The 24,478-nt window shown below is 36.8% G+C and overlaps 1 protein-coding gene across 3 annotated transcripts in view; it reads right to left on the bottom strand.

Moving 5' to 3' along the window:
- Window positions 1-24,478, bottom strand: part of unc5da (unc-5 netrin receptor Da) — a 222,025-nt gene that overhangs the window by 70,490 nt on the left and 127,057 nt on the right. For 2 of the 3 annotated variants that reach the window (XM_089124045.1, XM_039688107.2), the window contains one exon: window positions 4,550-4,750. In XM_089124045.1, the coding sequence (XP_088980171.1) occupies window positions 4,550-4,750 (201 nt within the window). Of the gene's footprint in view, window positions 1-4,549; window positions 4,751-23,158; window positions 23,558-24,478 lie in introns of those variants that run through there. The other variant, XM_089124046.1, reaches the window with a different exon arrangement.

The following is a 24,478-nucleotide window of genomic DNA, read 5'->3' on the forward strand; positions in this document are numbered from 1 at the left end:
ACATCTCTATTAATGCATATAATTCTTTGTTCCGAAATCAGAGCCAAACACAAATGCTTGAAATTATGGAAACAAACAAACCCTGGGTGATATTTACTGTAACATGAACGACACTATTTTATGGTCCAGCACTCGTGCAACTGATTGACAAAAACCCCATTTATTAACATTAGGCAGGTAAAATGGGTTTATTTATGTCCATAAGTAAGTCTCCGAGACACATTGACCGCATTATCCTCGTCCTGTCCCGCACTGTGGTTTTGCAGTCTTTACCAGTCTTCGCAAAAGTGCATCACTTCAAAAGTACTGACAGATTTACCAGCCATCCATCCGTGAGCGATTCCATTCAGCCTAGCAGGACAAATAATCCGAGCAGGCACGCAGGCAGTCCAAGGACACCGCTGCTCCTGCTCTCTGAGTTTGATTTATCGGCTTTGCCGCCGGAGAGATGCGATCGGAGCATATCTGTGCTGGACCGAGGGAGCCTGGTCTTAATCAACGGAGCCTCACAGATGTTTAGAGATGATTAGGCAGTCCAACAACCTGCTGAGACTCAATAGTCAATGCCGGGCACGGATAGAAGATCTCTGTAAGTGTGCTAAGAGGAAGTTGAGATAGCAAGCTGGGCACATGCAACATCACATTTGAGGTGGATGTTTATTTTAGCAGATGATCCGAGTTCAGCCTGGGTGGTTTCAGCATGTGAGCTGATGTTATGAGTAGTATCCTTCTACTTTACAATGGGGTGGTGTGGCCTAGAAGTTAAGGATGTGGAATAATAACAAAAAGGCTGTATGTTTGAACCCCACAAGGGCTCCAGGTGATTGTCCTTGTTATAAGTGCACCTTAAGACCTGTTTTACACTCCATGTGAAAAACATCCTCAACAGTAGGATCATGTCATGTCATGTCATGTCATGTTTATTTATAAAGCACATTTAAAAACAGCTTCCGCTGACCAAAGTGCTGTACATATAAAATCAGTAAATCAAAAACAATCTCAAAATAATAAAATACAATGGATCATTACGTAATAGAAAGAAAATAAATCATAAAGGAAATAAAGTGACTTCTAGGTTACTACATTGTATTTTCTTTTAAATTAAATCAAATAACAAATGTGGATACTTTATTGTCATGAAATCTTATTTAACACCACATTTTCATCCAAAAAAAAATAAATAAAAATAAATTGCTAAGTGAAACAATACACATGACTATGACAATGCGCAATCCACCCCCTAGTGGCAGCAATAACCTCAATTTGTTTGCAAACACACTCTCAACCGGGAAAACAATAGGTATTATTTGTATGTTCCTCCTATTATGGAGTGAAAAGATAGTAACCATCTACTTACTGACTGGTAAGATTAATGTATAGCTAGCCACATACATTATAAATAAACATAATAAATGCCTTTATGGTCTCTTTTGATCGATTCAGTGCACATTTAATGAACAAAACAGACTTAACGGTAGCATAATTCTGACCTCATTCATAACCATCCATTATATTTTATATTGGAAACCATTATTTTAAACCATTATATCCAGCACTTTTTAGAAAAAGACCAGTATCCATTCTTCCATTTGCTAAAACACTTGAGTCATGTTCAAACAAGTCTCTACTGGTTGGACAACAAGAATCAACCGTCTAGATTCAAAAACAGCCACTCAACCAAGACTGTCTTGCTCTCGGTAGTTGAAGCTCTGAGCTTTTTAAATCATCCCTACTCATCTTGCTGGATCTGTCTGCTGATTTTCAGGGTGTCTTGTACAGGTGAGGTGTCTGAGTCGCAACATCTAGCAACTGGGGTGCCTCAAGGCTCAGTGCTTGGACCATTTCTCTTCCCCATCTACATAATATTATTAGTAACTGTCATTCAGAAACGTGACTTTTCCCATCACTGCTGTGCCGATGACACACAATACCTCTCATTTCAGCCAGATGATCTGACAGGAGCGCCTCGCATTTCTGACTGCCTGACAGAAATTTCGGACTGGATGAAAGACCACCACCTTCAACTCAACCTTGCAAAGAAAGAACTGCTTGTGATCTCTGCCATCCCAATGCTTCATCACAACTTTACATTTACATTCATTCATTTAGCTGACGCTTTTATCCAAAGCGACTTACAATTGCTATAATTGTCAGAGGTCGCACGCCTCTGGAGCAACTGGCGTTAAGTGTCTTGCTCAGGGTCTCCCATACCAAAGGCATGTGTCTTATCCACTGCGCCATCACCACCCAACCACCCCAACTTCTCCATTCAGCTAGGTTTGTCATCCATAATTATTTCAAAGACCAGTGGTGGAAGAAGTACTGAATCTCAGAACTTAAGTAAAAGTACAAATAAACAGATAAATATTTACTTTAGTAAAATAGAAGTAACACAATGACAACCATACTTAAGTGAAAAGTAAAAAGTACCCGATTTTAAATGTACTTTAAGTATTAAAAGTAAAAGTACTTGCATAACAATTTATTCTCTTAATGTCTATTTTTTTCAAATGATTAATAAAACATTTAATTCTAACTCGTTCCACCTAATACTCCTATAATGATGTTCAATAATTATGGAAAAAAATTGGTGTCACCATTTCTGAAACAAGCTTGGCAAACTTAGGCAATATGCACATCATGCTTATCCTTACTATATATTAATAACTATGTTTGGCAGTAAACGCGATTAATTTATGGTGTAATTCTGAGCCTCTTGGCTTGCCATAGGCTAATCCTAACCAAATGTATAGGCCTATTACACATGGTGCGTTTCCTTTGCACACAAAAACAAATTTTCACATATAAACTGCACGATAAACACACTGCGTGCGAGACGCATTTAGTGTGACCGGGTTGATATATCTATGGCAACCAAACGTCACTGGTGAGACAAACGTGCAATGAACGGATGGTCAGACTCAGATTACGTTTTGATCAGAAAATGTAATGAAAAAGTAACAGAAGTTGTAGAATTGTAGTGGAGTAGAAAGTATAATAATTGCTGCAAAATCTACGGAAGTAAAAGTAAAAAGTATGCACTATTTATTCTACTTAAGTAAAGTAAAGATACGTGAAAAATGTACTTAAGTAAAGTAACAAAGTATTTGTACTTTGTTACATTCCACCACTGTCAAAGACAGACAGAAACCTCTGAGATGTGGTTGATGGTCAGTTAAACTTCACAGATATCCTGTACATTTACCTTGTAAAACGTTAGAAAGAATAGCCCCTTCCTATCGGAGCATGCAACACAGCTCCTTTTCCAAGCTCTTGAAGTATCCAGACTAGACTACAGTTATTCTCTCTTGCCAGGCCTTCCAGCATGCACTGTCAAACCTCTGCAATGGATAAAGAATGCCGCAGCAAGAGTGGTCTTTAACGAGCTTGTAAAGAGAGCATGTCACGCCATCTCCATCAATTTGCACTGGTTTTCAATAGCCACTCCCATCAAATTCAAGGCACTAATGTTCACCTAGTGCCCACAGAATGAACACTGGCTCTGCTCCCCCATATCTAAACTCACTACTTCAGAAACTGGCAAGCTTTTTCGTCAACACATGACCCGTTACTAACACTCATTATTCTATAATTATTATTTATTATATGTTTAATTATATATATGAAGAGTTCAGATGCAAAAGCCTCTAAATGCCATTTGAAATTTTCTTCTTTAATGATGATTTTTATCAAGCTTGTATATTTAACTTCAGTAATTTCACTTAAATGGCAATGATAATTACCTATTAATTGTTATTTAAGTGAAATTACTGAACTTAAATGTACAAGTTTGATAAAAATCATCATTAAAGAAGAAAATTTCAAATGGCATTTAGAGGCTTTTGCATCTGAACTCTTCATATATACTTTGCAACATGTACTGTGCTAGACTAACTGGAACTAGTCACAGCACTTGCATATTGTTGATTTGAATGTATGATGATTGCTGTCTACTGTATGTAAAATATTCAAATTGACACTCTGAACTGTCCATTGGAGGTGAATGGCTTCCAGTCTATTGTCTAACATAAGCAGCAAAAAGTCAGCTTTTGTCCTCACTAGCAGTCTAAGCTTTCAATACAGGTAGCATTCAAAATCTGTAATTCTTTTCAGCCACTAACAGTTGTCTCTTTTATCAATAACAGATGAAGATGAAAGAAATAAGTACAGAAGGTAAAAAAAAAAAAAAAAAAAAACATGCCTGGAATGAGCCAGGCTGCTTTTCAAACGTTTTTGAATATAAAACAGCAATTCACAGCTGGGTCAAGTACTGATCTGACAGGAGGGATGAAAGTAATATTTCACTGTGTTGCATCACTGTATAAGACCTTTCAGCTGTCAAAATCTGCACCAGCAAACACTAAATGCAACAATCAGATTCTTTCAAGCTCTTACAGATAGCACACTATGTTTGATGGGCAGTGAACTGAAAGTTGGATTTGAAATTCTAGACACCGCTCTCCCATCAGGCACTGTTGGGTGTTCGTATTTGAAAGACTGAAACAGACAGAATGTGCGCTAAAGAGAAGGGCAGAGTGTGTGTATTTACCGGTTCCTAGTTCGGTGTGCTCCAAGGAAGTGTGCTGGTTCTGATGGACCCACTCCCCATTGCATTTAAAGAAGATCTGGAGGGCGGGCCGTGCACGGCAACGCAGTTTGATGGGGTTGCTCTTGACGATGTACGCATCATCGGGCTCCTGCAGGAAGTGAGGCAGCGTTCCAGACATCGCTGAGAGACCATCACGTGACCCTGCAACAAACATTCAGGAATAAGGCATCAAGCTTTAGGAGAAACGTTCGTTTGGAACGTCCAAGCAAATCCACTCGGATGACAGCTACCTATGTGCGAGTTCCTATAATCAGACATATCAGCCAGGGTTCCCTGAAAGCAAGCTTACTCACTCCTTAACTGGCCTGTCAATCACTTTGAAAAGCACTCTCAGGTTGGATGACGTTTTCAAATGAGCGCCACATGAGCCGGTGACAACGAGAGATAAAGTGAAAACTGCCCTAAAGCAGCTGAAAGTGGATTTCAGCACTGGGAAAAGCAGCCAGCAGATACTCAATAACGTAATCATTTTCAGGACCATGGGCAGCTCCTCTTGGCTCTTTAGCTTCACATTATATGCAGATATCTGCTCTGTTCCAAAACCTAGTGAGCTGCTAATGGAGACAACATTTTCAGGCAGCATATACACGCTTGCCAATGCAATTGCTTCTCAAAAGGTGAGTAACTTAATTACGCTGCCTCCTAAAATACCATTTTTGGTATCCCACATTCACTGTAATGTTTGATTGTTAATAGAGCCCGACCGATAAAGGATTTTGAAGGCCGATACCGATACAAATATTTTGGGGTTTTAAAATCCGATATTCCGATATATCGGCCGATATTTTTTTTTTATTAAATATTGTGGAATTTCACACACGTGTAAAAGAAAAGCTAACTTTTCTGCACAAGATACTTTTGATACTTTTTCTCTATGTCTAAATGTTCACATAATTTAGCAATAGATAACATCATACTGCAAGTTTTAAAACATACATTTTATGTATATAATATAACAGGCCAAGGAGAGATGATTGAAGCATGTTTCGTCCGTTTTTATTTTATTTTTTAAATATTCATTTATCGGCCGATACCGATATTATGGAAAATGCCTAATACCGGCCAAAAATATCGGCCGGCCGATATATCGGTCTGGCTCTAATTGTTAATAAATGTTGCTTATAAATAAATATTTAAATATTAATTAAGGGAATATTGCATTTCACTGCATTACTTTTACCATTACATATGTAAACATATGCTAGACAGATTCATAAACATTATTCATGCTTTTAGCAAATTCTAGGACTGTAATTGTTGGTGAATTTATGTGCTATTTCACAGTTTATGTGAACGTCAAGTCGGCTTCTGTGAGCATTTGAGGTCACAGCAAGAGCTGGACTAGGCTGATCTTGTGGAATTCTGTGTAATGCTCTCACTTCATTAAACCTTTATACTATCATTGAGCTTGAAACCAAAATTGTTCCAAAAAAAAAAAAACACATCATTCTGCAATAAACACGGACCACAAAAAAGGTAATGCATTACAATATTCTGTTACTCCCTTAAAAAGTCAATAATAACATTACTTTTGCATAACTTTTTCCAACCTGGGCTGAGCTTGCTTGTTTGTTTAAAAAAAAAAAAAAAAAAAGTTGAATTTTGGCAAATGTAACGGTCCTTTCACAGCAAAACGCAGGAAAAGAAAGTCCTGACAAAAAAATATAAAATTGATGACATTAAAGAATGAAAAGAAATCTAGTGAAAAATTAATAAATGTGATGAGAAAGAACAATAAAAAAATGTGCTGGAGACAGGGATACAGTTTCCTTTTTTTTTCTCTACTCTCTCTCCCCTAAAATATATTATAACCCTACACTGTATTCGTCAAATAAAGGGTCAAAAGCCAAAAAAATCAAATAAAAGCACTATAAATCTACAATAAAATGGCTATTAAAAACTGGAAAACTGTTCTGACATGCCCCATGAAATCGACCACGTACGGGTGTGAAATTCCATTTCACACAGGGATATTTGGAGAAAGATTTAGGGTCTAAAAGTGTCTTGTGGATAAAAGAGCCACACGAGAGTGACAGGAGCTGAAATATTCACCGTGATTCAAAGCACACAGTGATTTAAAGCACTCCTCTCTCTGGCTCTTCACGTTTTTTCACGCTCACTCTCCATTTCTCTTTCTGTCACTGCATGTACACACACACACACAGACACGACTCTCCTTCACTAATAAAACTGTCACAGACGTAATTGGATGGGATATTTTGGAAACGATTTCCCCTGACTGAAATAAGCATAATAGAGATTTCTGTTGACTTGTAATGTGTGTGTGTGTGTGTGTGTGCGTGTGCTTGCATAGGTGCGTAATCCTCTGGCAAACATACCTGATTCATCCTGATTAGAATGAATAGAGAAATGCCTGTGTGTGCTGCTCACACTGAGAAAATCACAGCCCTCGCACCTGCCCCTCCTTCTCTTACCGTCGCTCTCACACCAGAGGACAATTTTATCACTCAAGTGTTTCTTTCATAGCTCAGTAGACTTAAAGTCAACATGCATTTTTTTAATATACATTCCTGGTCTTACTGTGAACATTTCATCAACACATGTTATTTCCATTAAAAAAAAAAGCCATTGCAAACCTTTCAGCAACATGAACTTTCACTAACTTTCTTTTTAGGCTGACATAACCGAGGATAGGGGAAATAATGTTAACCGAAAGACAGATAACTATTTAACCCTTTCTAAAATCATGTCATAATAGATCTACCAATTGGGCTCAGTAAGATTATTATTTTTTTGTTTGTTTTGACTGCATTTATTTTGATAAACGGACTGCATTTATATAGCGCCTTCACAGACCCAATGGCCACCAAAGCGCTTTACATTTTGCCTCACATTCACTCATTCATACACATTCACACACCGACGGGGGTTTCAGCCATACAAGGCACCATTCAGCTCGTAGGGAGCAGCCAGGGTTAGGTGTCTTGCTCACGGACACGTCGACACTTGGTCAGGTGGAAGAGGGGATTGAACCACCAACCTTCTGGTTTGTAGACAACCTACATTAACCACTTTATTTAATTTATTTTTTTTTACATTCTGATTTATTTTATTTTTTTTACTTCTAATCAGCAAGGGTGCATTAAATTGTTCAAAATATTGTTCATTAAAATTGTTCATTAAATTATTCACTGTTACAAAAGACTTCTGTTTAAAATAAACTGTTTTTAAAAATACAACAAAATAATAAACATAATTTCCACAAAAGTATTTCAAATCATTTCTGTTGCTTTTAAAGAAATTTTTTCACAATTCACACACAAATATTAAAAAAAATATCCCACTTTGACAGCAGCAAAACAGTGCTTATAGTTAGTGTTACTGAAGCACCAAAATAATACAAATAAAATAAAATCAGCATATTCAAATTATTTCTGGAGGATCATGTGATACTGAAGACTTGAGTAACGATCCTGAAAATTATATTTACAAATAAATTAAAATAGAAAACAGTTATTTTAAATGTAATATTTTTTTTCTGTAACTTTGATCAAATAAATGCAGCCTCTGTGAGCATCAGATACTTTTCAAAAAATTCTAACACAAATCGAAGACAAGGTCTATAGACCCTATATAGGTCTCAGTAATATTTCAAATGTTGCTATAGCTTTACCACTGATATATATATACGTGCTTCAGTGTTGTCTAGGAGAAACATTTTAGATATATTATAATAGCTCTCTCTCCAACTTCCACCCACAATGCTCTTCATTCCAGACATGTAAACAAAACACACATTATGTTCCATAAGAGAATTAATGGTAGTGTCTTGTTCGTATCATCCCAATGCTTTGTGCTCATATTTCTTTTTAGAATGAATCCTCCCACACAGAAAGAATCAGGTAGGAGTGTGAACACATCCATATTCAAAAACATGGACAAAACATATTGGACCGTGAAGCTCCATACTGTAATGTGTGCTAATGCTACTTTTTGCACACCCACAAACAAATGTATTCACATTTACAAGCAAATCCACAATCGCGACACGCTCAAACACAAGCGCACACATTTGGACTCGCACACCACACGCTTTTATCCAGCCACCATCACAGATGTTCAGGAGTGCTTGACATTATGGCAGTCTGATGAAAGGGAAAAATAGTCATCCGAATGAGCCGCAGATGAAAGGATAGCAAGAAAGTGTGGGGGGGAGGGAAAAGAGTGAAAAAGAGAGTGCAAATGAGAACAGGTGAAAGAGCTTCTTTAGACTTGTGGACAGACTTGTGTGCAGACTGATTTATAGAGAACGATAAATGTTATTGAGGGGAAGACCATATGCTTGTTACTGACAGAAAAAAAAAAAAAAAAAAAAAAAAAAAACTATATCTGACACACACAGAAACACACTCCAGAACAACCGAGAAAAACAATCAATCTTACACTTCCCAGAATAAAAAATAAAAATAAAAAAAATCTACATTTTAAATATGTATACTAAAAAGTTGATTGTTTTGTCAACGTTTAGATGTTTTTTTTTAAGACGTGGACTAATAAATATTATTATACAAAAATGTAACAATTAAATTTTCACCACAAATAATAATAAACGCAAAAATCGAACTCTCAACTGTTTCTCAACAGTTTTCATTTCATTAGTAGACCGTTTGATTTCAATCGCTAAAATAGCTTAAATCATGAGAGTTAGACTGTCATTCTTAAAATTTGATCTATGCAAAGTAATAAAATTTCTGGCCGACTGGGGAACTACATTTATGTAGTATTGAATCAAATATTAAATCACATTTGGCACTTGTAGAAAGTTACACATTTTTGACTCCGACTATGCTTCTCTCGTAAAAAAAAAAAAAAAAAAAGTTTTACTAAGTTCTTTAAACACATATATGATGCAAGGCAAAATGGCTCTCTTGTGGCGAGTAAAAACTGTTTTGGTTTGAAGCTTTTATTTTGAAGAGACTGCTGCCGTGCAATCCAAGGAGACCCGGGTTTTTGCACTCGTTTTTTTTTTCTCTCTTTGGTGGTGCTTTTGTTATGTAGTGTTAGTTCTTGATAGAACGAAAGTGACCATGACATCCTAATGCAATCACGGCTCAGACACAATAACACAATCCTGACTGCCTCTCTGAGGGGCTTTTGAGCAGTGTGTATGTGTGTGAGGAGTGAGTGAGTGCGAGAGGGAGAGGATGATTTCAGTGATTGAGCGTATGCATGTTTTCCAAACCTCCCTGTATAAAGTCTTCTGACATCTATTTAATGTTTCCCATTTGCATTAGTTGATAAAGTACCAATCTGTTTTCTAAATCCACAGCGTGACAGGGCAGAAACACCAAAATGGCCGACCGCATCCTCTCAATCCCCCATCCGCTGTCAGGGCCGAGCAGGTTTCCACAGCAATGATATACGAGTGGCGGCCCACCCCGGCAATAACCGCGGACGCTAGATACATCTCATGCTACGGGAGCAAAACAAGATGTCATTGCCATCAGCTCCAAGCAATAAGTTTATCACACACACGCCTGTCTGTCACACTGAGAGGTCTACGCCGCAAAACACACACAAACACACACACACACACACACACAGGAAATACAAACATGCTAACTATTCTGACCAAGAAATGATAACGGAATCAAGCTACATGTATTGTAGATAAAGGAATGTACTGCATCTAGTGTTTAAGTCAATTTTCAGTGCAGACGTGACTACGTACAGTATAGTGTTGAGGAAGAAGTCTTCAAGTTGCAGTGGGCCAAGTTACTGTCAAAATAAGGTAGATTGATAATCACATTGAAACTTAATAAGGCATTTTCTTTACAAATATATTCTATTTTTTTGGCACTTTGGAGCTGTATTAATCAGATAAGCAATTAGGATTCTAAGATAACATCACCAAACCTAAATTTGCAATTAATAGAAACATTTACTATAGGAATAATATAAAATATATCTTCAGTTCACATACTACTCGTCTACAATATTTATTATCAGAAGGTTTAAAGTCACTGATGTCAAACAACAATGGTTCTTTTAACACAGTCATCGTCAGTTATATGACGTCTTGGGACTTCTTTTGACTATACGTCAACATCCGCCGTTTTAGGATTACCCTTTAAAGGGATACTCCACTTTTTTTTGGAAATAGGCTCATTTTGCAACTCCCCCAAAGTTAAACAGTTGGGTTTTACCGTTTTCGAATCCATTCAGCCGATTTTCGGATGTTTAGAAAAATATCAGTTAACAGACATTTTCTGGTCTCATTGACTTCCATAGTAGGAAAAAAATATACTATGGAGTCAATGAGACCAGAAACTGTCTGCTGATATTCTTCTAAATATCCGAAAATCGGCTGAATGGATTCGAAAACGGTAAAACCCAACTGTTCAACTCTGTGGGAGTCGTAAAATGAGCCTATTTCCCAAAAAAAAGTGGAGTATCCCTTTAACGTCAGTTACATGACGATCCTGGGACGTCATACAACTGACGCTTTACCTTTAACGTCAGTTAGGTGACGGGGTAGGTTTAGGTCTGGGGTAGGGTTAGGATCCGATAACGTCATCTAACCAATGTTAAAGGGTACCCTAAAACGGCGGATGTTGACGTATGGTCAAGACACGTCCCAAGACGTCAGTTATATGACGTCTTGGGATGGTTCTTTTGTCGTGATTTGTTTAAATATGCACCAGCACACGCATTTAAAAGGGTAAGATATTCTCTGAAAACCAACTTACACAAAGCTTCTGCATCCCCATCACTGGTACATAAATACACAAAAAGGAAGAACTAGACCAGACTATTAAGACTCGAGTCCAAACCAGAAATAAGATTATTTAGAAACATTTTGACAGAAAAGTTATTGTACAAAATAAATAAGAAATGTTTAGGTCACTAATCAAGTAAGCAAAAATGTGAACTAATTTGTACAGAAGGTAAGATGTTACTTCCATTGAAACACAAGATGCTCTTTGAATCATACAGTAATCATACTAGAGAACATGATCATCAGGTTTTACACAAACTTGTGGAGTTCATGCAGCTTGACTGCTGCAGTTAAAGCAGAAACTGAAAGAGATTCTAAAATTCATGTATTTTCCCCCCCCTTAATTGTGATGCTGAATACATTTTGTAACAAGATAAATTGGCATTCAATTAACTTTACAAAAGAGAACCCTTTTCACTAGTAGCCTAAGACTTTTGGACCTCATTGCATACAGAGTGAAAATATGAGCTTCTGCACAAAAGTAAGCTGTATTTTCCTCAGTTCTGCAAATCCTGTGGAAAATGGTGCAAAGCGTGCATTTCAGACAGAGAAAGAGAGAAAGGTGCACCTTGAGGAGTTTTGACAGACTGCTGGTATGAGATCGCGATAATGGCAGTTCTCAGCAGGGTGATGAACCTGAGTCACATACAGCTCCCACAATAACACACACACCACAGTGGCTGAACCATCACTTTAAATGCTTCAGCTCTGCACTGTAGCATTCTGGGATTTCTGTAATTCATCCATAGTGCTGCTATTACCATAGACTGTAAAGCGTCAGTGACGTTCTGAAGAACAGTTTTGAGGCTGTTTGGGCGTATGGGCGGCGCCATATTAGAAAATCTTGAGAAATACAAAATACAAATGTTCAGAAAGGATACAGAGGTGGTATGATGTGTTGTGTCAGATCATGGCCGAGATCGGCGCAGCCCGTTATCAGCTGTCAATCAAAGGTTAACCACCCTCAATTGTCATACATGTTATATCTAAATACAATCTAAATTAACGAGTTAGAAAAAAAATCACCCCCCTCACAGTTTTCAGGCACTGGGAACCTATCGAAAAATACAATAAAAGTCCATGGGACCAACCTGTAAAAGCATGAATTTATGCTGTGAAAACGGACATGGATATTTGCTTCCTTTTGGCACCTCCCTCTAGCGGATTTTAGATGTATTGCAGTTTTTCGCACTTGCTTCATTTTTCAGATTAGAATGTTGCCGCTTGGCTATTACCAGATTAAAGAATCTAACGTGTGTTTGGATAACAGAGAGAGAGGGACAGAAAAAGATGAGAGAAGGGTAAAGGAAGTGGGAGATGAAGGTTTAGGAAATAGAGTATGGAAACACAACAATAGATTGATGTAAAATTACAGACTTAAATAAAAAAGAGCTAATGTGATTGGGCTCCAGATTACTGCTGATGGGAAAATAAAGATGTCCCATAATGCTTCATTACAAAAGCAACCCGTCAAAGCCCATTAATCAATGTTAACTGGTTATATTTACTGTTCACGTCTTACATGGACAAATCAGAGTAACCAACGAGCCACCTATGTAACATTTTAAATCGCAATCTCAACATGAACGCTATTCTAAAATGTAGGACAATTAATTATGATTCCTTGTTTCATCACATTTTAAGGGGTATCTTGGTAGATAAAGCCATGTGTGAATTTATTTGTAAAAAAAAAAAAAAAAAAAAAAAATCCCAAAAACCATGTGCACAATATACACCCCTATTCAAAAGTTCGAGGTCATTTAAATTTTTTATGTTTTTAAAAAGAAGTCTCTTATGCTCGCCAAGGCTGCTTTTATTTTTTAAAAAGCTCTTTTCTATTTCACTATACATTTAAAATATAATCTATTCCTGTGATGGCAAGGCTGAATTTTCAGCAGACATTATTATCAGTGTCCCATGATGCTTCAGAAATCATTCTAATATGCGGATTTGTTGCTCAAGAAACATTTCTTCCAGCCAATGTTAAAAAAGTTGTGCTTCTAAATATGTTTGCGGAAACTGCTACTTACTTTTTACAGGATTATTTCACTCAACTTAAAAAAATTTAAGTTGATTGAACTGGAAAAAGTGAGTTAATACAATGACGTATATTAATTTAATCATCAGAAACTTAAAATAATAAGTTATCTCAACTAAATAAATTATTAAAAAGTTGATTTGACAAAAGAAAATATGTTGTGATAACAAATCTTGAAAATATTTTTTACAGTGTTGATGAATAAAAAGTTTAGCATTTATTTGAAATGGAAATCACTGGAACACTGCAAATGCCTTATAAATTGATTACATGCTTGCTGAATAAAAAAAAATTAAATTCTTTCCAAACAAAATTCCTCTTGTTGCAAGCCTTTATTGAAATCAATGAGTTCAGTCTTTCGTAAATGACACACAGTTGTGCATATGTTCCAAATGAGTCCCTTAAAGTATCAAGTTCCATTTCAGTTTACATGCTGCCATAGACTTCACCAGGTTTGGAACCTACCAGTTATAGAGAGAGAGACAAAACGATACTACAGTCTCTAAAGCTGATCCTAAATATCATTACTTAGAATAAAACAGCTGCTACTACATAAATTTACAAAGCACAAGTGTAATTACGGCACTACTCAAAATTCAAATGCATGGCCACAGTCGTTAGCTAATTAGTACAAACAAAACATCCTTAAGTAACAGTGACATTTCAGAAAAGGTTAGGAAGTGTCGCTTTTCTGCATGTACTTGCGTTGGGCTGAATATAATTAGGCCGTCTCAGATGGTAGAATAAACAGGACAGGGTAAAGTTTTGTAGAATTGCGTTTGCTTCTGATCTCGTCCCCTGTGATGCAGTTTAATCCTCTCAGTGACTCTTAAAGGTCAGTCATTAATGTGCTGCAATTTGATAATAGGACATGTTTTTTTCGGATACATCAAATGCTGGAACGAAAGCACGAAAACTTCTAGACGGTCGAGCGCATACAAGTTTGCTGGCATGGTGGTTCAAGGAACTTAAGAAGTACACAGAAGATGCCTCCTACCATTTTCAGAGCACTTCAGATGGTATGAAATTCCTTTGAAAGGATTCTTAGATGTGTGGAAGAGATTTAGCGAACAGACAGCAAGGGTCCTTCCGGAGTGCTCTAGATCGAAGACTTTCTCTCTTTTTTTTTTCATCTGTCTCCAAAGAGCTTTACACTAAGTGATATTACTGAGAGTCGCTTCTTTTTCTAATCGCAGTCCCACGGGATCAAAGTTCCCAGGAAGCCCCAGAGCTCTGTTCACATAACTCCTTTGAAAAAGAGAGCGAATCATCGCATTAGTTGTAATACTTGTTTCAGGCATGTAAAAAGCATTCGAAAAGATCAGCAGCCATCACCATGAAGTATGTAAAACAAGTATATCAAATAGTGATGTCAGCAAGTCACACTAGGGATTACTTTAGTTACACTAGACGCTATACTTTATGTTAATACAAAACGAAAATGGAAATTTAAGTGCAATCTGTTCAATATGTCAAACTGTTGTGCACCTTGGTGAGTGATTTTTGATCACCGGACAAGTGTGGAAAGCCATTTTTTAAATCTTTTGCTGGCTGTTTATGTGTAAACAATTCATAAAAAAAGATTCGGTAACACTTTAGCTTAAGATCCAATTCTCACTGTTAACTGAATGCTTATTAGCATTGGATATTGCCTGTTTATTAGTACTTATAAAGCACATATTAATGCCTTAATCTGCATGAACTTATTCTACATTCCAATACTCAATTCCTACCCATACCTTAACGTAACAACTACCTTCCTAACTATTAATAAGCAGTAATTAGGAGTTTATATAGGCAAAAGTCATAGTCAGTTAATAGTGAGAATCTTACCCTAATCTAAAACTGTGAAAAGATTCTTATGTAAACCACTGTAGTCAATGCAATGCACAATTTTTAGTGATCTTCTCTGATAAAAGCCAAAAGAACATCCAAAATCTAAGACCAAGCTATTAAGCACCAGCCAAACCCAGAGCAATGTGGAAAGTTTCTGGAGACACTCACTTAGTGTATAATTTTGATAGAAATTACTTCATTTATTCAGCATGGACTCGCTATTCACAAAAGAATCCTGAACAAAATAAAAACATATCATTGTTACCGCAAAAATATTAAGCAGCACAACTGTTTTCAACACTGATAATAATAATAAGAAAGGATTTTTTAACTGGGTTGCTTCTCCACAGCTGTAGTTTACAGAGTCATTTGCCGCGTTCATTCAAGATATCGGCCAGATTTTGACATGATCCGTTTGACTTAGGGTAGAATTTAGGAATCAAAATCGTATAATCTGATCGTAACAGACAAAAATGTTTTGTAGTCTAACCGGCATAACAGCATTAGGCCTCAGACAGTCTGCAGAATACAACATCTTCACCCATATCCTGTGATTTCTCTGTAGGTCTCTCATCAAAAGACTCCTGGATCCAGCCTACTTTCAATGTTGAGTTGGGTACAGATATGGCATATGTTTCAAGCGCTTCAGTGTGACCACCTGACTCTTTAAGCCCACAGCATCATGCGAGACAGCCTTCTGTTCTTTTTGTTCAAATATTGATGTTCTGCTACACAGATGTTGTGAACATACACATACACACCAACTGTATTCTGTCAATCCCTCTCTATGGATGTACAAGTCAGGCATAAATGACGTGAAACTGAAAAAAAATGTGGATGGAGATGAACGGAGAAAGGATGAGAGAAAAGACGAACTTCGGACGACGAGTCTTTTCCCGAGTCAATTCGTTGATTTTGACTCAAAAAAAGATTCGTTCATTTTGTTCATTTTGATGAACGAGTTCAAACAGGAGAGTCACAAACGCGCATCACAGAACAAAGCAAGGCGGGCGTTTTTGCTTATAAAACTTAAACTTTTTTATTTATTTTTGAAATGGCCAATCATTTCGCTAGATAAGACCCTTATTCATCGTCTGGTAGCGTTTAAAGCCTGTTGAAGCTGCACTGAAACTGAGTCCATTGAAGTCCATTATGGAGAAAAATCCTGTAATGTTTTCATCAAAAACCTTAATTTCTTTTCGACTGAAGAAAGAAAGACATGGGCATCTTGGATGACATGGGGGTGAGTAAATTATCAGCAAAAGTTTAAGGAGTGGAGGAGATTGGAGAAGCTAAGAGAACAAAAATTAGGAAAAACTATAAGAAACGAGTAGGGACAAGATGTAAAAAAAGAAGTGACAAAATGAGAGACATGTAGATAGTAAAGAGACCTAAGAATAGTAGAGAAAAGAAAAAAAGAAAAAAAAAACAACAACTGAGAACTGATGGGAACTGAGAAGAAAAGCCATCAGAGATGAGAGAAGAGGCAATAATAAATGAGAGGTGAACAGAAATGAGGAGAAGAAAAGATGTTCGACAAAACATGGAGAGAAGAGATGAGAAGAGCTTAAAGAAACAAGCTTAAAGGAATAGAAGAGCTTTAAGAAACAGAGGGACTATGAACAACCAAAAGGCTTTTCTGAGCTCTTGATGAGCATGACAGGCACATTAATCATGAATCACACTGAGCCGTGAGACACCGAAGAAATGGAGGGAGTAGGAGTAGAGAAAGAGAGAGAGAGAGAGAGAGACGACTGCTTCCCACACGCAGTCTCCAAACCTACAGCTCCAGAAGCGTTTCCTTGCAGAACTGCTTTTAAGGGGTACAGAGAGTTCAGACAACATCAGGGTGAGTGTTCAGATGATATCAAGTGCAGGGAAAGAGAGTTCAAGAAAGCACCTTTACCATAATCCTCCCGAAATAACATCTTACGTCTCCGCAGCATCAGTAAAAATGCATGAGCTTCATAAGTTATAAATAGATGGCAGATTCCTCGTTTCGAAAACGCTTCACGAACCCCTTATTCAACGAGAATCCAAAGCGCACGAGTCCCGTGATAACCTTAACTGTTCAGAGTCAAGTTTGCTTGTTTCAGGGTGTCCTCCGCCTGGTCACCGCCTAACTAAAAACGATCGACCGTCCCTCCGTTCATTTCCTTTACACAAAACTCACCCTGACAAGCTAGTTCTATCGAGCTTGGCAGGAGTCTTATTCTGTCAGTCAGTGTAAATAGCTCATTCAGGCGCTGATCAGAGCCGAACATGGAGACAGGTGAAAGAAACTCAGCAGGAGAGGAGGAGGGCGATGAGATGGAAGTAAAAGAGGGTGAGCGAAGAAGAAAGAGAGTAAAGAGAGAGAGACTGATCTGAAGCCCTACCGTGAGCCGCGGCAGGGTGCATTATGGCTCGATAGAAGAGTGTGAATGTACGGAGCTCATACAGATAAATGGATGATTTCTGTTCACCATCTGTTCAAATATGCGCACCGATATCAACGAATCACGGGGGAAATCGGGACCAAAATGCTATTGCAGAGGAATCTCCTCAGGTAGCTGGATAACCGGGGACTGAAAGGTTGCTAAATGAAGGTCGGGTTTCATATTCTCTCTCTCTTGCTCTCAAGGGAGGTCCCTCTGAATGCATCCTGTGGCAAACAGCTGTCTGAATCATGAAAACGCTGCATTCACTCTGTCTTCTGGATGTATTAGATCCCTAACCAAATCCCCATCTCCCTCTCTCAGAAAAGAAAAGCAACTAGGGAAAATGTGAATTGTGGGATTTCTAGACCACAAAATGATTTTTACATTTCATGTATATTCAGTTGGACAAACCTTTGGCTAAAGAAAATAACAAGCCTGTTTTTTGGTCAAGAAATACCCAAAGGAGGACCATGCACAGTACAGTATTCCATTTAGAGGAAGAGGTATCCGATATATAACGCACTGGTGTGGTAAAAACTAGTTTAAATGATGAATCCACATCCTCAAACAAAACTATTATCTTAACCAAAAATAATTATTAAAACATTTTTGTTAAATTAAATTAAAAACAATACCTGAAAAAAAACTAAAAATAAACTAAAAATCCTATGTGTCCTTTTTAAAAATTAAGATTTACACATCACCTAAAAAGCTGTATAAATAAGCTTTTCATTGATGTTTGGTTTGTTAGGACAGGACAATATTTGGCCGAGATACTATTTGAAATCGGGAATCTGAAAAATCCAAACAATTGAGAAAATTTAAAGGTTTCTTTAGGTTTGTGATTGTGCTGCATCCACTTGCAAAAAATAAAAGTGATATATTTAAGGTATTTTGACCATTTTGAATTTTTAGATCATTTGTTATTGGCTATTGCCACAAATATACCCGTGCAACTTAAGTTTGGGGTCAGTAAGGTTTTTGAAAGACATTTCTGATGCTCACCTAGGCGACATTTTGTTTGATAAAAAAAAAACAACAACAACAACAACAACAAAAAAAAACAACAGTCAAAGAGTAATATTGCTATATATTATTACAATTATATTGGATTATATTATAAAGCTTTAAACCATTACAACTCACCTGCATTATAAAAAAAAAAGTCACTAGATAAAAATAAATCTACAGTGCTGAGAAAATTAATGCTAAATACTAATATAATTTTTTTATTATTTAAAATTGGCGAACCGGTAAGTGAAAACTTCCAAAACCAAAACAAAACTAAAGACTACTAAAGAAAAACTACATTAAAAAACTACAATTATCCCAAACCTTTCAAAACATGCATCTTTACAAGCATTCACTTTTTCAACATGGCTAAATACTCCCTTCTGCCAGGATTGCAAGCATTAGGAAACAGTCATTCAGATGTTGGTTTTATTACTGGACCTTTCAACAACTAACAGCATTTCTATGAAAGGGAATGCTGTTATATTTGAAAAACCCTTAAATCTAAATTGATCAATGTGTGAATCAAGAAAACATACTGCATATTCTGTATATAAAATCTGCAGGTATGTTTTTATTTTATTTTTTGTTGCAATAATAGATCTATAATAACAGTAATTTTGACATACAACATGCAAGCCAATTCCATTCACTCTCTCCTTTCAATATCTCCATTCATTCATTATAAAAACTCTTATCCATCAGGCAGAAAGGCTTGTAATTACAGCCTTTAAGTGAGTAGGAATCAGTTATGTCTCTCTTCCCTCTGTTCACTCTCTCTTTCTAGCTAGAACCAAATGGAGCCAACATTTCTTGCCTCTCATACTCTTTCGATTGCATAGCATTATTAAATGAATCTTAGAATATATTACAATCTCCCATTCCAGACAGCTTTAGGAGGAGAACAGATAAAATATACCTTAAATGTTGTCATTTTGTCATTTCATTAAAAATCTGGCAGCAGAGAGGAACCGAGTTCCATAAAAAAGTTAATATCCCTCAAAAAGAACGAAAGCGGATCGTTCTGGTGAATTTATTAATATCATTATTCTTCTGTCAGTGCGCATATGTGGCATATGGAAAAATGTCACTCATAAAACTTGCACCTCTTACCTTTTTTTTTTCTTTCTTTTTGCCCAGAATCCATCAAAGCCTGAGATAATCATTACAGCAAGGTGAGACAGAGCTTTTAACGACTCTTACAAAACAGAGAAATCACTAGCGGACACCCCACTGTCCTCTATAATGGAAGTTTGGTATCTTCTGGGCATAGCTGGGGAAGTTACAACATGAAATGTGCAAACTGGCAAAAACATAAAAGATTGACACACAATTTATGTGACGAGAGTCCCACGATACAAGAGCATCAATCAAACAATTAGAACCAAGGAAAGAGCGTCGCAAATGTCTCTTTAGACAGGAATTCATTTGAAATGTCTATTTATTTTATAGTGTCCTGTAAAATTCACCTAGACTGGACATGTAATTCTGCACAAAATAGAGTTAATAAATGCAAACACAATCATTAATCATTTGTTAACATCCCTTCCAGTCTAAAAGGAATTTGACTGATATGATTCAATAATCCCAAATTATCAATATAAAATGGATCTGTAAATGTACCGTGATTCAAGATAATATAATACAATGTTCTAAAAAAGAAATCATACACATCGTTTTTGTGATCCTTCATAACAGGATTTCCAAATGCCTTTTATGGAACAATCTAAAATGACCGGTTTCCATAAAAATAATCGTGTCTGTTAGAATTAAAAGGTCGCTGCTGTTGAACTATTACGTGTAATTGTGTTTACACACAGAGAGATATTTCCTGTTTATAACGCTGGCTCTGGTCACCGCTGCCCTGGCTCTGAAGTTTAAATGTCAGACTCAGAGACATGGATTAGAGCGGTTTAAAGCCATAGCATAGCTCAGTTTAATGGCTTCCTGTGAGGGCAGGAGGCTTTCACTTGACATTTTTGCAAACTTTCATCATAAAAAATCTATATAAGAACGACACCAGTGTTTCTGTGGTAGAAATGTCGCCTGCTAACAACTTCCCACAACAGGTTTCGCAAGGAATTCCATCTAGTATATTGTATTCTCACATATAGCCATTAGCATGCCTAGCATTGCAATATTAGCTTACCGCTTTTCACAAAACCTGATGCTAACAAAGAAAATGGATGTGTAAAGGCCAATTTACACTGCACAGACCAAGGCCAACAAACACACTGTTGTTTTTTTTACTGGAGGTTCTCTCGTATTGGGTAAGTTTAGCTTACGCTACGGGCAATGTCATCATCTGTCGAGATATTGAAGACAAAATTTATCCTTAATTTTGCATTCTTTGTCAACGCAGTGTAGTACTGTAGCAGACCTAGATCAGGCTGTCTAGCACGCTCATTGTCTGCTCTGCGGCAACTGCAGGACGTGTGACGCCATGCCCAATGATGGCGCCTCGCTCTTACATTTAAAAAAAAAAAAAAAAGAGAGCTTACAATAATAGTCTGATAAAAATGTTCATTAAACTATATGGAAATGTTTAGTGAACTTAGAAAATATTTAAGGGATCTTTAGTTTAGTTGTTCTCATATCCATATATTGTGTTCTAATGTCACAAATAATAATGTCAAGGTTCAATTGTAATGTCAAATTCTCCTGTAGTGTGCTTTAGGGGAAGTATACTAAAACAAACGTCACACCTTACTTCTCACCACTAATTCCTGATGGTTTAACTTTAGAGAACAACTACTCAGAGTCACTCTGTGAGTGCATCAAGTATAAACACTTGACCATTTGGGGTCCTTTAACCAAGTTAATTAAAAAAAAGTACACTTTACACACAAACTGGCCACTAATCTCAAATTTCAGATACCATCTTTATTTTTTAGCTCAGCAGTCAGGGAATGTAAGGCACAGGATTGTGGGATATCAAAGGCAGCGAAGGATCCATCTATGCTGCCTTCAAAAATGATGAAAGTATCTTACGGCACTTTTCCACTGCATGGTACGGTACGGCACGGTTCGGTACAGCACGATTGGGTGCTTTTCCACTGCATGGTATGGTACGGTACGGTACGGTTTGTTATAGCGCGATTGGGCACTTTTCCACTGCATGGTATGGTACGGCACGGCAATGTTGTGGACTCGAGACTCGGACTCGGTCTCGAGACCATATTTTAATGGTCTCGGCCTTGCCTTGACTCGTGTGAATTTTGACTCAGAATTGACTCGTACTCATACATCTCATACATAGTAAGACTCGAACTTATTCCCGTGTCCAATCGAGTCCCATTCAAAATATGTCATGATTATTACTGTATGTTAATATTTCTTTAAATAGCTGTTTGATTGAAACATCCAATGATTGCTAATTTTCTTGTGCGCAACTGACTATAACGACTATAACTATAACGTTCGCGGTACGCAAATACAGCAGGACCCAGGTCAGATGTGATGTGGAGCCTCTAGCTCAACTAGGCGTAAAAAAAAAAATTGTTTGTTTCCGGTTTCCGACCGACCCTGTCAATTTATGTGCGACCCAAAATTATTTTATGAGCTTGGGGAAGAAATAATAAAAATTAAATAAATACACAAATAAAAAAATTTGAGGCGAACTATAAATTTACGTTTTTGTACAGCTCCGTCTTTTTATAGCACGCGATGCAAGATGCATCTTGTCCTCCAGCAATCTATTAACAAACGAGGCAGATATCGTTCGTCAAACTGAACTATAATACATACTATACAAGTCTTTTTTTTTTGTAATTTAGGATATTTTTATTCATATTCGCACACATACAAATACATGCATTCATAGGCATGTACACACCACATACTACCTCCATCCGCCTAGTTTTATTAAAAATCATCCCAAAAATTCCAATCATGATCCCAATCCCATCTTCTGCTGTCTATCACTTCTTTCGCCATGTATTTGTTCGTTTCTTTCATTATTTTATGCAATCCAAAACACTCTAACCTGCCGCGGTTCGTATCTCTAGAGCCCGTCTAACTTGTCCGCTTTTCCGGGACAAATGGATTTTTGAAGGACAAGTAAAAGAGAATTTTACTCGCCCCAACGGACAAGTAGCCTGATTAGAACATCAATAACAAACAAAAAAATAACTAGGGAATCACTAAACCGAGAGAATGATTCTGATTTTATTACATTTATTGCAAGTTGCGATCGATTGTGGATAATAAATGTAGCAGGCAGCAGCTACTGTATTACTGATGGTAAATTTGCGCTGTTGACGCTCGCGCAGAGAAATCTACACACACACACACACACACACACACACACACACACACACACACACACACACAGTTAACAACATACTCTGCCTATAAAAAATCTAAATGTGGAGTTTTTATATTTTAACATATGTACGTTAAGCACTAAGCAGCCTCAATTATTTTTCCTGAATACCATCACGATTGAAAAAGTGACATTGATTTCCTACAACAGTTCAATAAACAGTTAAGATTAAGTCACTTACTGTTTATAAGCAATATTGGGTGTTTTTGTTCCATTTCAGCAGCGAAAATAGTTCCAAAGAAAAGTCACAGCAGAACAACGACGCATCTCACAGGAACTCATCCTGTTTTCATTACTGAATGATTCAGCATTTTGAACGAATCGGTTGAGTCAAAGATTCAATGACCCATTCATAAACATCAACATCTGTCTCATTCTTGAATGAATCAACCGTTTGAACGAATCGTTTGAATTAATGAATCAATAACTCACTCATTAATACGGCCGCCTGCCGCCACCTATTGGCAGTTTAGTGTTATGTTTATAAGTAGCCTAGTATAATTCTTTCCAATATTTCTTATTTGCACATTTAAATCAATTTCATAACATTATTTTATGAAATTGTAATTTTTCATTGTAAATGATTTAATTTGATCAGCTAGGGTAACAGTAAGCTTCATCTTTCATTTTAAATTCCTAAATTTGATCAATAAATTCAATTATTTAGAATAATAAGACACTATAGGGCATTTAATAATATTGGTGGAGGAGATGCTCTTAAAGGTGCATATATTACAATATGCCTTTTTAAATATCAAAGCTGATTGAACACTGATGAGAATATTGCTTCAGAATAAAAAATAAATAAATTTAAAAAATCCGGACAAGCAACTTTTTACTCAGACAAGTGATTGACAGATTTACTTACTTGTCTGGAGGACAAGCACGTGAAAAGGCTTGAGGGGATAGTTCACTTTGATATTTTTAGTTTTGACCAAAAAATATCAAAATTGAAAATACTGCAGAAACAAAAACACCTACATCTATCCCTTGAGGTAAGCTAAAACATATCAAAAATAATTTTGTGAACTATCCCTTGAATTTCCTACCCATCCCTTGCTGCCACTGAAAAAAAAAAAAAAAAAAAAAAAAAAAAAATTCCCTACCGACCCATGACCTCAACTGACAACCAACCGGAACCAAACTTTTTTTTTTTTAGGCCCTATGTATTGAAAATGTCTGCCTTATCATCCATAATTCAGTTTGCATACAAAAGCCACACAGAGTTAGTGTGCAGTAATGTTAAGTGAAAGAGCACTTACTGATTGTAATAATTGTAAGTCATAATTATAATAAAATTACCTTTACACCACTATGTGGCCTTTTTAGCATTACAGTGTACATGATTCCATGATATATTTGCTTTACTGTTTGAGTATGGTGTCAATTTTATTGTTACCACCAAATATTTTACATATTCTTGAAGATATCTTTAAGTCTGGTTTTACATCCAACCTTAGGTTATCCAACCTCTCTGGTCTCGGTCGGTCTCGACTCTCTA

This window comes from Pimephales promelas, chromosome 19 (assembly GCF_988280905.1).
Source record: "Pimephales promelas chromosome 19, fPimPro1.hap1.1, whole genome shotgun sequence".
Classification (NCBI taxonomy): Eukaryota; Metazoa; Chordata; class Actinopteri; order Cypriniformes; family Leuciscidae; genus Pimephales; species Pimephales promelas.